The following is a 13,920-nucleotide window of genomic DNA, read 5'->3' as shown; positions in this document are numbered from 1 at the left end:
AGGCTGAGGCAGAAGAATCGCTTGAACCCAGGAGGCAGAGGTTGCAGCGAGCCAAGATTGTGCCCCTGAACTCCAGACTGGGGGACAGAGCGAGAATCTGTCTCAAAAAAAAAAAGTGAAATGGATAGATTGGTAGGATTGGGTGGGACCTTCACAAACAGAGATTCCCAGAAACATCGTGTGGATGGACTCCAGCTGTGAGCATTTCATCCATCCCTATCACGATGAGAAAATAAGAACATGGATTAATACCAATGTTTCAGAAACTTAAATCTTCCACTTAAAGTTTTTTACTTGGTGTTCTTTTTTTTCCTGACATTATGTCAATACTACTTTTTGGTGTTAAAATAGAAATATGGTGATACTAGCTGTTTTTCTAATACATGTTTACTTGACAACACTAAATATGAACAGCCCTCTGTGATTTTATAAAATGTAGGCGCGTTTTCTTTTTATATTAAATTCATAACTTTCGGACCCAAGATGTTTAGAAGAGAGCCCAAGGGCACCAGGATACTAGAACCTGGAGGGGAGGCAGGAGGTGAAGGCACCACTGGCCAAATCCTGTCCTCCTGTCAGAGTTCCACTTGGGGATTGGTTGGTAGACGACCGAGGTCAACTGCTTTTCATTTGATTTCACTGCCCAGGGAACCAAGGACACGGGGTGGACAGGAGCTTGGACTCCAGGTAGTGAGCTCAGCTTTGGGCCCGGGTCGAAGCCAGGCAGATGCTGCTGGGTATTGTATGTGCCCGGGTTTCAGGGCTGGAGCTGACAACAACCGCACACTCCAGGATCTCGTAGATGTGTGCCCCGCACTTCCCCCCCGCCCCACCCCCCGACCCTCTTCCCGCTAAATTTTGAGCTAGAGAGAGTGCCATGGCCCCATTCACAAGGCCCTCAGTCCTCCACTTCTCTCCAGGGGTGCAATTTCTGGCCTCCCCCATCCCCGCCCTGTACCCCTAAGTTAGGGTCTTTATCTCCACTAATTGGAAATGGGGGACGCTTGGGGACAGTGATGCTTTTTTTGGGGCAGGGGCAGAGATAGTGAAGTTCCGGGACCCTGGTGCTTTCTTGATTGGTGCAGCGCCCCTCTCTGCAGCCACTCTAGGGTCCCAGGGCCTGGGCAGTGAGCCAGGTGAACCGCCGGAATCCAGGCCTTCGCGTGGACACTTCTGGGGGCGCCAGTAGCCCAGGAGGCCGAGCCCAGGGTGTCCACGAACTGAGCCTCCATCTTCCTGCCCCGGCGGATGGGGGCGGGGTCAGGGATTGTGAACTTTAAAACCCGCCCCCCCACCTCCAAGCCGAGGGCGTCCACTGGGACCGCTGGCTGGGAGCTGAGATGTTGGAAGGAGCCTCAGGTCAGGAAGGAAAGAAACTCACAAACAGGACAGGAGCCAGAGCTAAAGAGACCGCCCTTGCCGGCAGGGCCGCCCCTCCAAGACTCGCCCAGGCTGACGGAAAGTCTTCCAAGGTAGCTCCCCGCACGAGTCCTTTTTGCGTGTTTCTACTTCACTTTCCCCTCCGAATTTATCCTAAGGCACCTCACATGCTTTTGTATTAAAGGGTCTTTTATACACTTCTGTTCTACTTATCTGAAACTCTTCCTTGCCTGCATTTATTTATTTATTTATTTATTTATTTATTTATTTATAAGACAAGGTCTCACTGTGTCGCTCAGGCTGGAGTGCAGTGGCGCGATCTCAGCTCACTGCAGCCTCCACTTCCTGTGCTCAGGCAATCCTTCTGCCTCAGCCTCCTAGAGAGTTGGGACTACAGGCCCACGCCACCAGCCTGGCTAATTGTTTTTTTAATTTTTCGTAGAGATGGAGGGTCTTGCTATGTTGCCCAGGCTGATCTCCAACTCCTGGCCTCAACTCCTGCCTGGGCCTCCCAAAGTGCTGGGATTACAGGCGTGAGCCACCTTGCCTAGCGTCTCTTCTTTTTTATGTATACATACACATACATATTACACAGGTATTTATATACATACTTACTAAAACAGTTGATGAAACAACACTATCACTATCTTAAAATGGATCAATAAATGAATATTTTTAAATTCATGTTTGCAATGTTTCAAATTACATTTTTATGAAACATAAGATCAAATTTTATTGTAAGTATATACTCTAATCAGATGGATGGACACAGTTAAGGGAATTGTTGGATATTTCCGTTATTGGTTGCCTGGGGCAATGTGCATTGTAAGTTTCAGGCAGATGAGATCTGCAGCTTGGGAGTAAGAAGGGTGAGAAGGGCCCTGGGGCATGGACTCCTTTGGAGACCTGTCCTCTGGCTGACTGATTTTGGGCATGAGAGAGTGTGAACTGTGAGGATCTGGAAATGGATTCCCTGAGACTCCCCAGATCCACATAACCCCTGGAAAGTCTCTTCCTGCACATCTTGGGTCTCTGGTGCTCTAGCCACAAGCTTTTGTTCCACACCCCATTAGAGACGCTGATCACACTGGATGGAGACACAGGGCCAGAGGCCAGCCTGGGAACGGGAGGCATAGGGCTCTTCTCACAGTCCAGAGATCTGCGTTTATTATGAAGTCTTAGGCTTTGGGCCAAGTTTAAAATTCAACAGAAAGCCCCACTGCAAAAGTCTATCATAAAACAGTTTAAAGACAGGCTCTCCTATGGATCTAAGATCCACCACTCTGACCATTCCCCTGTATCTTTCCTTTAATTTCCTGCTGTCTCTTGAGAATTGGTACTCTGTGTTCACTAGTGTTTGGATTATCGGACAGATATTCTAGCATCTCCTAGTTCTGTTTTGAGGCAGAGTCTCACTCTGTCGCTCAGGCTGGAGTGCAGTGGTGTGATCTTGGCTCACTGCAACCTCTGTCTCCTGGGTTCAAGAGATTCTCCTGACTTAACCTCTCGAGTAGCTTGGATTACAGGTGCACACCACCATACTGGGCTAATTTTTGCATTTTCAGTAGAGACGGGGTTTCACCATGTTGGCCAGGCAGGTTTTGAACTTCTGGCCTTAAGTGATCCACCCACCTTGGCCTCCCAAAATGTTGGGATTACAAGCATGCGCCACTGCACCTGGCCTAGTACCTTCTAGTTCTAATTAGGCTGCATCCATGAGGGTAGAAGAACTGTCCCTGGAAACAAGCAGTAATTAGGATGTGAAAAGTTGTATTTTATGGGGTTATGCAGTGGTGAGCTTTGTTTGATTGTTTAATGGAAAGAACATGGAAACTCATGCCCCCTAAAACGTTTATGTAATAGTTTCCCTGCATTGAATTTTTCTACATGAGACTTGGCCCATACAATTTAGAGTTGCTGTCCTATGCTTTTATGTTGCTTTCCCAGTTTCTCTGTTTCCATCAGCAGCTGATATCTTTGTAGTTGCTCTAGAGCACAGGGCTCAGTCTTTTCAATCTTGGGGTCTCTTTACACTCTTAAGAATGATTGAGAACCACCAGGAAGTTTTGTGAATGTGGATGGGTTATATCTAGCTATATTTATATATTTTAAGGCTAAGGAATTTAAAAATATTCATTTATTGATTCGTTTTAAGATAGTGCACCTGTTTGATGCTAACACCAATAACTTACCTTTATGGAAAAAAATCTGCATTATCCAAAACAACAACAAAATGAAAACAGCACTTTATTTCACATTTTTGCAAATCTCTGTAGTACCTGGTTGAAACGGAGACAGTGGGAGTCTCCTCACTGCTTCTGTATTTGCAGAACCGCATCCCACACTCTTGGGAGCATGAGAATAAGAAGGACAAGTAACACTGAGGGCCATTAGAGACATGGTTTTGATCTCATGGACTCCCCTGAAAGGAATAGGAAGCCCTTAGGGGTCCCCTCCAAACAGTGAGAATGCTTGCTCCTGATCAAGGAAGCCAAGCTCCAAGGGTTGCTGGGGAGCTGGAGGAGGTGAGATGGGGCTGCAGGGAGGTTGTCACCAAAACCATGGTTGGGCTCCATTTACTTCACCCCAGGTGGCCCACTGAGCCCACATGGCCACCAGCGCAACTGAAGCAGACCCTGATAGAATCCTGTGTATAATTATTTTAGGATTCACCCATCTTGGCATGCACAAGGCATTTTAATTGAAGAATGTTTTCTAATAACAAAACATTTTAAACCTAAATATGTGGCAGTAGTAAAGATTAAGTAAATTATGGTTTCCCGAAGCCCAGTGCTCTGCAGCCATCAAACAGAGAGTAAAAGCGAGAATGTACTGGGTGGAGATAGCCTCAGGATATTTAAAAGCAGAGAACACAAAATATAGAACCGTGTTGTGTATGTTATGATCTTTTTTCTGTGCTTTTGAAAAAGAGAATACACGTATAGCTGGAAAAGACACACCAAACACACCAAACCATATAATTGGTTGTGTTTGGTAAGATGTATGCACTGAAGAGGAAGGGTTCAATTTTTTTTTTTTTTTTTTTTTTTTTTTTTTTTCTGAGACAGGCTGGAGTGCAGTGGCGCCATCTCAGCCCACTGCAGCCTCGACCGCCCTGGCTCAAGTGATCGTCCCACCTCAACTGTCCCAGTAGCTAGAACTACAGGCGCGCCACCATGCCTGGCTAATTTTTTTTAGAGATTGGTTCTCTCCAGGTGCCCCAGGCTGATTCTGAATTCCCGGGCTCAAGGGATCCTCCTGCTTCAGCTTCCCAAAGTGCGGGGATTACCGGCGTGAGCCACCGTGTCCCGCCTGTTTGCAATTTTTAACAGTTTTAAATCTCCTGGCAATGAGTAACGTTATAGTGCCCCAGGTGTTTGGTCCTTTAAGAAAAGGATGGCAGGACGGGTTATCTCGGTGGGAGCGTGTTCCACCTCTGCCCTCCGCCAGTCGCCCTCGCCCGGGCTGCACCCAGGTATTTTCCTCCGGATGAATGAATGGCTCGCCCGCGGACACCAGCCCCGCCCCAGGAGCCCCGTTTCCGCCTCCCCTCCCCGCCCACTCCCTGGCGCCCTTCCTATTGGTTCCATGCCGCGCTTTCCCGTTCAATCGCAGCGCTTAGCGCCAGAATTTGAATCTCCGTTTTCGTTTGAATTGGGCGGGCGCGCCGGTTTGGAGGAAGGAAGTGGCGGGCGGACGCAGCGGGCGGGCGGGAGGACTCGGCGGGAGCCCCTAGAGCCGGGCGCCCGGGGACGTAACCTGTAGGGCCACCGGGTCCCCGTCAGGGGCGGCGGCGGCAGCAGCGGGGACCGCAGGCCGGGGCGGAGCGAGCGCGGCCCGGCGGGCTGCGGCCGGGTGTGTGCGGCGCGTGGCGGGCGCAGCTTACCAGGCGAAGGTGAGCGCGGCGCCGGCTCCTCCTGCGGCGGACTTTGGGTGCAACTTGACGAGCGGTGGTTTGACAAGTGGCCTTGGGGGCCGAATCGTCCCAGGTGAGCTGCGGCCGGGACGCCTGGGAGCTGTCCGGGGTCGAGGGCTGAGCCGCGGGGAACCCCGAGCTCTGCGGGGACGGACGCGCGGCCTGGGCCCGACTGCTCCTGGGCTCTGGCGAGGGCGTCTGGGTGGAAGCTCCCGGGAGGCGCAGGCGCTGGCGACAGCACTCCGGCCGCGGGACTTTGGGGCGCCAGGGGCTGCGGTCGGGTTGTGCTGGGGTCCCCGCTGGCTAGCTGCGGTGTGCGCCTGTGTGGCCGGGGATAGGTGGACTGAGCACGCGGCTCTTCTTAGCTCCTTTGCTATCAGAGTAACCCGCACCTCTTTTGCAGTGGAAGAGTTGTAAATTTGCTTCTGCAAACCTTTCGGTACCTGGCCTTCCCCTACGGATTATACTCAACTTCTTGTTTAGAAAATGGGGCCCACGAGACGCCTGGTTACTATCAAAAGGAGCGGGGTCGACGGTCCCCACTTTCCCCTGAGCCTCAGTACCTGCTTGTTTGGAAGGTGAGCCCCGCGGGCGCGCGCGGACATTTCAGCTGAGAAAGAGGAAAATATCTTAGTCACAGTACACGGTCCAGAAACGCGCTCTAGGATTGGGTCCTGCTGTCACTTTTCCTTGGTGCTTCTCCCATTCGTTACTAAGTTGACATAGTTGTGTTTTGTTTTGCCAAATATAAATTTGATGCTAGTGTTTGTATAAGTGTTTTTAAAAATCAAGCCAATTTAAAAAATCGATTTTCTAATCTTACGATAAAGAAAGATATAGATAATCTTCATACCTCACTGGCTTCAGGCAGGCGTCTGAAGACACTGTGCGCCCCCGGGTCCCTCCACACTGGACATCACTGGCCACTGGGGACCCTAAGAGAATGGAGGAAGGAAGCCATACACTTGCCTCTTGGCGGCAATAGGAAAATGGGACAGAAAGTCTTCCTGCTTGGAGTTTGAGAACATTTTCTCTTATGTTGCTGTCCCATTTGGTGGTGGTAATAACACAGTCCCTGTATAACAGGCAAAATGCTAACAATGCCCCTATCATTCTCTGACATGTGTCCCACTAGCGGTCTGAGAAGGGGTCACTTCCTGTGTGGTCTGGGCCCTGAATCCCATCCTGGCCTCACCCCATCCTCCCAACCCCATCCCTACCTTGTTCCTCCTGCCTAAGGCATTCCAAGCCCTTGTTCACCTTGGTACTTCTTACACACTTGGAAGTTTATGATGGGAAAGTTCTCCCCTTCCCCAAACTTGTGTGATTTCCATCATTCAGGCATCAGGTGAAATGTCACCTCCGAGGAAGCCTTGCATGAAAACTTGTGTTTCCCATCCCACAGCTTCATGGGTGAGTTGTGGGTTTGTCTCCCACTAGGCTGAGCTCCCCAAAGGCAAGGACTGTCTTGTTACTACACAGGGGGTGTGATCAATACCTAGCATTCTGGCAAGGGTCAGTAGAAACACCGGCTGGAGCCACCGATTTGCAATCGCTTAAGAGCAGTGGTTCTCACAGGAGGGTCATCTTACCTTCCAGGAGTCATTTGAATTTCCATGTCACAATACAGGAAGGGGACATGTGCCGTCATTGCAAAGGAGAGGTCAGGGTGGACAACCTACCAGGCTCAGGGCAGCCCCCACAATACAGAAGCATCTGACCCAAGATGTCAACAGTGCCAAAGCTCAGAAACACCCATCCACCCATAGTCGTCCTCCTGCCAAACAAATTCTCAGTTGTAGGGGATAGTCTCTCCTTTGCTCAGATGTCCTGTTACCTTAAAATCAAATTATTTTATTTGGGGTTAAGGTAGCTTTTCACTTTCCATGGATACCTTTCTCTTGAAAAGGAAAAATATAAACATTTCATCTCAAGTGGCAGTCCTTTTGCTTTTCATACAGTAGTCTTTGAATGTATTTTCATGCAAGATTTTATAATTTAGAAACTAATTCCTAAGTGTTTGGTCACATGACCTGGGTAGGAAGAGAGATTCTTAGACTCCAAAGGTTCAGATGGAGAACAGACAGGGCATTGCATAATTTGTTCAAATTTTTAAGATCACGGGCTAGAACAGGCACACTGAAGACTCTAGGAACCTACTAATGAACTGTTCTGATTATTAGTTTGTGTAGGTTTAGGAATTGTCTCTTCCGCTACTTTGCTGTGGTGTTAGCTTTCTGTGGAAAAACAAGTTGAATTTAGATTTTTTTTTGTTGCGCACAAATTAGTATTTTTATTTAGAGACTTTTGAATCTGTCCGTAAATTCAGTGTAGTTTTAAAGCAACAATGAAAAGCTCACCCATAATGAGCATTTACTATGTGCTAGGCAAATTAGTGACATGTACATCCATTTAATTGTTTGAACATCACATGATGTACTCTATTGTATATGAAGAAACTGATGCACAAAAGTGCTAGCATAAAATAAGCACATTTGGGGATGATTAAACCTCTAAACATATTTAACATTACAAACAAACGTTTTTGAGAAAGCACAGAGTATTAAAAATAGTCATTTTCCAAAATTGATGTAAGTACTCCTTTATTTGTGTCTTTTAAGTATAGCTTTTTATATAAAAGGTAATTCAATTTGTATTCTAGTGTCTTCCCTTATTTTCATGTACTCTGTTTTAAAGATCTAATAGTTACATGATTAATACTTCCAAAGTTCTTTGCAAAATGCAAGATCGTTTACATTGCCCATTTTGTTACTCCTTTATGTCAATTATGTTTACAGATCAAACATTCTAGTCAAATTGTGTTTTATTTTGGGAAACTGAGGTAATGTTTTAAAAAGTTACAACAACCAAAAAAACCTTCTTCTTTTGCATGAAGGGGTATTGAATGTGACATCCGTATCCAGCTTCCTGTTGTGTCAAAACAACATTGCAAAATTGAAATTATTGAGCAGGAGGTGAGTGGTTTTTTGGAGATCTACTTTTAAAGCTTTTAGTTCACTTTCAATCTGTTCATTAGTTACATATTTTCCCCTTTTTTTCACTTGCAGGCAATATTACATAATTTCAGTTCCACAAATCCAACACAAGTAAATGGGTCTGTTATTGATGAGCCTGTACAGCTAAAACATGGAGATGTAATAACCATTATTGATCGATCTTTCAGGTAGGCAAAAGCTGATTGGTCTAACAGTAAATGTCATCTTCTGATTAACTGTAAATTAGTGTCATAGTCAACTGTCATTCTTCTTTAATGTTCATGGATGTCAAAGTATTTCAGGTTTTCATTCTCAACACTAATCTTAATTTAAGAGGATATGGATCTAGGAAGCTGACTACTTGGGACAAAATGTGATGGAATTCAAGGATTTGGGTGCAAATAATTATGCAGAGGAAGGTTGACCTTGTCCTAAAGGAGTTTGTTATTTTCTTCCAAGTGTTGTGAAACTGCATGAGATTTTTCTATTCTTTTTTATTTTAAAGCAAAATACACTCAGAGAAAAAGGTACAAAACAAGATAGACAGGTCAATTTATCATGTGAATACCCTTTTGATCACTACCTATTGTAATAGGACTGATTTGTGCTCTCCCAAAATTTATATTTTGAATTCTTAGCCCCTCGTACCTTAGGCTGTATTTGGAAAGAGGGCATTTAAAAAGGCAATGAAGGCTTTTTGAGGCCATTAGTATGGGCCCTAATCTGATGATTGGTGTCATTATGAGAGGAGATTAGGGAACACATGCACAGAGGAAAGCCCACGAGAAGAGGCAGCAAGAAGGCAGCCATCTGCAAGTCAAGGAGAGAGGCACAGAGAAGTCCAATCCAGCTGACACCTTGCTCTCGGACTTCTGGCCTCCAGCACTGAGAAGGGCATGTCTGTTGTTCAAGGCGTTCAGTCTGTGGGACTTTATTATGGTGGCCCTAGCAGACTAATATACCACCAGCTTATATAGAACATTTCCAGAAGCATTTTAAAATGCTGTTTTCTAATCACGACTTCCTTCCCTCAGCAAGTAGACCACCGTTTTGGCTTTCAGGATATCAAATGTCTCGAGTTTCACTGCCTAAGCATGGATCTCTGAACACACTACAGTTTTGTCTGTTCTTACGAAAATCCTTAACAGTGATATAAGAATGTATACATTTGTGCCTGGCTTGTGCTTTTATGTGTGTGAGATTCATAGCATGTTGGGCATCTCTGTAGTTTGTTCCTTCTCATGGCATAAGTATTTCACTGAAAAAAATATGTTTAATATATACAATAATATACATAACTATACAGAGTTCGTTTATTCTTGATGGACATTTGACTAATGTCCAGTCTTTGAAATGTGTCAGGGTTTGCTTTATGAGCAGATACGGTTAATTATTTTACTAATCTGCCTTGTGTAATTGAAAACTATTCTACAGTGCCTCAGATATTTTATTTATATACGTGTGTGTATATATATACACACACACACAGATACACACACTCCCGTTAGATTCAAATCTTCTATATTCTAATAAATTTTTCCCTACTATTCTAAGAGATATGTTCAAATCACCTACTGGGGATTGATTGATTGATTTGTTTTTATCTCTTGTCAGTTTTTGCTTTGTATATTTTGAGGCTGTACTATGGTGTACAAACTTACAATTATATCTTCTTGGTGCATGGAACTCTTTGTCATTTAGAGATGTCCTCTATTTTTAGCAATGCTTTCTTTTCTGCTTAATGTTTCCTTTGGATGATGAATATGGCTAAACTAATTTCCTTTTGGTCAGTGCTTGTGTAGTGTAACTTTTTCTACCCCCTTAATTTTAACTTTTCATAATTTTTATGGTTTATTTTAAGTTGTCTCTTGGAACCTATTGTCAGATGAACTCTCGTGTTTAACTGGAATATCTTCTTGCTGGATTGATCCTTATGTAAAATGTCCTTTTTCTCTATGAATAATTTTTGTCTGAGGTGATTTTGTGTCATGTTAGTATAGCACTCCAGTTCCCCTCTGCTTGCTGTTTGCATGGTATATCTTTTCTCATGCTTTTATTTTAAAGGATTGTGTCTTTGAATCAAAATTGTGTCTCTTGTAGACAACATATTATTTGGGTCATTTAAAAATCCATTTTGCTAAATGGATCTCTGTCTCTGTTATTGTCTTCATTTGTATTAGATAGTTATTTTTTTAATGCACCACTTAAATTCTCTGGTCATTTATTTTACTGTGCTTCTTGGAAGTTTGCCCTCATTTTTAAAGAGTATTTTTATTTAATACAGACTTCTATGTAGGAAGTTTTGTTTGTTTGTTTTTGAGACAGAGTCTTTCTCTGTCACCCAGGCTGGAGTGCAGTGGTGTGATCTTGGCTCACTGCAACCTCCGCCTTCCGGGTTCAAGTGATTCTTGTGCCTCAGCCTCCCAAGTAGCTGGGATTACAGGCGCGCACCACAACGCCCAGCTAATTTTCGTAATTTTTAATAGAGATGGCATTTCACCATGATGGCCAGGCTGGTCTCGAACTCTTGACCTCAAGTGATCCACTCTCTTCAGCCTCCCAAAGTGCTGAGATTACAGGCATGAGCCACCACGTCCCGCCTATAGGTAGGAAACTTTTGATGTGTATTGGAGAGCTGAACTATTTTTCCAAAACAAGATATTATCCAAATTGAGATAAATTCAGATGATTAAACCCATCCAACAAAGATTAGAAAGTGAATCTTAGAAAGGGAGACTTGATTCCGAACTCTGTACCATGGAAACAATTTCAGATGTCTGACTGCTTCAGATCTTACTTAGGTTGCCTATAAATTCAAATCAGGTCATTTCACCGAGGCCAAAAAGTTTTCATTATGCAGAATAAAGGATTGCTTCTATGACTTGATCACTGAAGCTTGCCAGGATAATTATGTATCTTGCTAAATGTGATCTTCCTAAGATGTACCTGTCTTGTTCAGATACAGACTGAGTATGTGGGAAACTGAAGTGATCATAGTGTTCTAAGATACAGCTTTGTAGTTACCCTGTAGTGTAAGCGTAGCTTTTTATTTACCCTAAAGTATATGACTTCACAACGTGAGAAAGATTCAGTTACCTACAGGCTTCCTGGCTGGTCTTCCAAGCCATCAGATGATTTGCATGGACTTAAACTAGAAGAAACTTGACTTTGCTCTCATGTGCATTAGCTTCTGTCATAGAAGATGCTTGGGAATATTGTCAAATCATACCTGGGCTAGTCGTCAGTGATCAGAGGTTAATCTGGGTCCCCAACCTCTGACAGTGGTGTTTCAAAACAAACTTGATGCAACTAATCCTAGTTTTTAGTGTAAGAGCACTTTTCTAACTCTAAATTTATTTCTTTATATAAGGTGATATCTCGAACCAAACGCAAAGTTTGTTCCTTGATCCTTGGACATTAAGTGGATATGGAGACTTCCTCCCCAGGGTATAAATTTTTAATCAGGATCTGTGTCTGTCATTCTATGCACTGCAGGTATGAAAATGAAAGTTTTCAGAATGGAAGGAAGTCAACTGAATTTCCAAGAAAAATACGTGAACAGGTGATGGGAAATATCCAAGTTTGGGCTCTGATTCTTTTTGATGATATGAAATCATTTATGTATGCTTTGATGATTTCTTACTTGAAATCAGTTACAAAGAGGGTGGTTACTGGTTATAGTAGGAAAATGTAACTAAAGTATTAAAACAAGTTGAACTTAGACATATTAAAATCATCTAAAACAATATTTCCTCTTTGTTGTTCAAAATCAGGGTACTAAGTTGGTTTTACACTTTTGGCCAAAAAGTCTACTATAGAGTATGTTATGAACCTTTTGCAAGCCCATGATTAGGATAACCCCAACACATAGAGGTAGCATTTGGGAATTGCATTATCTGGTGGCTCATTTTGTCTCCCAGTCATTGTACTCATCCATCTTTATGTGTCTGAAATAATCACATTATGAAAATCGTGAGTGCCAAAGATGCTTCTCTATTTTGATAGACGATCCATGAAACAAGAAGAGGGATCCTGTGCTTTGTCATGTGAAAGAATCCTATAGTTTGAGTATATCAGTGTGGAACAGGTATTCAAATTGTACAGCTTATGAAAACATAATTGTCAGCACATGCTTGGAAATTTAGATAGTTTGAGTATATCAGTGTGGAACAGGTATTCAAATTGTACAGCTTATGAAAACATAATTGTCAGCACATGCTTGGAAATTTAGATAGTTTGAGTATATCAGTGTGGAAGAGGCATTTTAGTTGTACAGCTTATTAAAACACAATTGTTGGCATGTGCTTGGAAATTTAGTGGGATTTAGGCTTAGGATAAGCCCTGAGAGTTCATATTTTTTCTACATTTTAGAGTGCTCCTAAAGCTAGTTTCAGATGAGCTCCTTGGAATATCTTGGCTTAGGAGAGTTATCTTAGGTGCACCTGAAATTAGCAATAGGTACTCTTGAATTTCAACATTTCTGCCTTTTTTTTTTTTTTTTTTTTTGAGATGGAGTCTCACTCTGTCACCCAGGCTGGAGCGCAGTGGTGTGATCTTGGAACCTCTGCCTCCTGGGTTCAAGCGATTCTCCTGCCTCAGCCTCCCGAGTAGCTGGGACTACAGGTACACACCACCACACCTGGCTAATTTTTGTATTTTTAGTGGAGACGGGGTTTTACCATATTTGCCAGGCTGGTCTCGAACTCCTGACCTCGTGATCCACCCACCTGGGCCTCCCAAAGTGTTGGGATTACAGTCTTGAGCCACCATGTCCAGCCCATTTCTGCCATTTAAAGTACTGCTTCTTCCCTAGAGGAACAGCCTTAATGTTGAGCCTGGCGGTCATCAGTTTCTGTGCTGGAAGCCAGTTTCTGAGGCTTCCCACGCTGCAGCCGCCAGGCAACTTGCTAGTCTATGGGAGTAAATAAACCAAAAAGCCAGTTGAACTATGGGTTAGGTATGTGCCCCCCAACAGTCTAGGAACTGTTTGTTCTGTTAGTGGTCTGTGGTACAGTAAATACTGAAATGGAGTATGTAGGAAAGATGACAGCAATTCGACAGCAATTTTTTGGCTATTGAATATAATCATCCAACAAAAGTGAGATTATATACTTTACATATTCATAATTTTATTAATAGTTCATTTATATCGTTTAGTCATAAGATTCTTGTTCCACTTCAGATTGGAAATAAAAAAAAATCCCTCACATAGTTTTAGAAGCAAGGTGTTATGTATCAGGAAACTTGAAATTGATTAAGGAAGTTAGATTCCTTGCCTTTGGTAATATTTTTTAGATATTTTCTTAATAATCCAGATGATAAGCTTTTCTTCCTTTGGGACATCAGACTTTTATAAAAGTTTTATATATGTGTTATTCTTTAGTTCTTCCACCGTTCCAGAAACAATTCCATATGAAGGAAAGTTAGGGTGCTGTCTCTGGGGAGCCAGGTAGGGGCGCTGCACCTGCTCCCAGGCTGTGAGGTTGCAGAACCTGTGAATGTACCATGTGTGCCTGTGCCATGAATTTACTTAGGGTGAATCCAGGCTCTCAGATCCACCCTAAGTATCCACCAGCCAAGAGGGCCCACATGCCAAGTGAAGCCTCAGTTCATCCACAGGTCCTATGG

General features: G+C 43.7%; 2 protein-coding genes across 7 annotated transcripts in view; one reads left to right on the top strand and one right to left on the bottom strand.

Annotated features, from left to right (window-relative positions):
• The window catches only part of LOC126962584 (peptidyl-prolyl cis-trans isomerase A-like), an 890,552-nt gene that overhangs the window by 197,674 nt on the left and 678,958 nt on the right, over nucleotides 1-13,920 (bottom strand). The window lies entirely within an intron of this gene.
• Nucleotides 5,059-13,920, top strand: part of MKI67 (marker of proliferation Ki-67) — a 31,361-nt gene continuing 22,499 nt past the window's right edge. For 2 of the 5 annotated variants that reach the window (XM_050803709.1, XM_050803705.1), the window contains exons 1-5: nucleotides 5,059-5,369; nucleotides 5,700-5,874; nucleotides 8,193-8,271; nucleotides 8,365-8,480; nucleotides 11,788-11,854. In XM_050803709.1, the coding sequence (XP_050659666.1) occupies nucleotides 5,783-5,874; nucleotides 8,193-8,271; nucleotides 8,365-8,480; nucleotides 11,788-11,854 (354 nt within the window). In that variant the 5' untranslated portion in view covers nucleotides 5,059-5,369; nucleotides 5,700-5,782. The remainder of the gene's footprint in view (nucleotides 5,370-5,699; nucleotides 5,875-8,192; nucleotides 8,272-8,364; nucleotides 8,481-11,787; nucleotides 11,855-13,920) is intronic. The other 3 variants (XM_050803708.1, XM_050803706.1, XM_050803707.1) reach the window with 2 other exon arrangements.

This window comes from Macaca thibetana, chromosome 9, assembly GCF_024542745.1.
Source record: "Macaca thibetana thibetana isolate TM-01 chromosome 9, ASM2454274v1, whole genome shotgun sequence".
Lineage (NCBI taxonomy): Eukaryota > Metazoa > Chordata > Mammalia > Primates > Cercopithecidae > Macaca > Macaca thibetana.
This window is presented reverse-complemented; position numbering and strand designations above follow the sequence as displayed.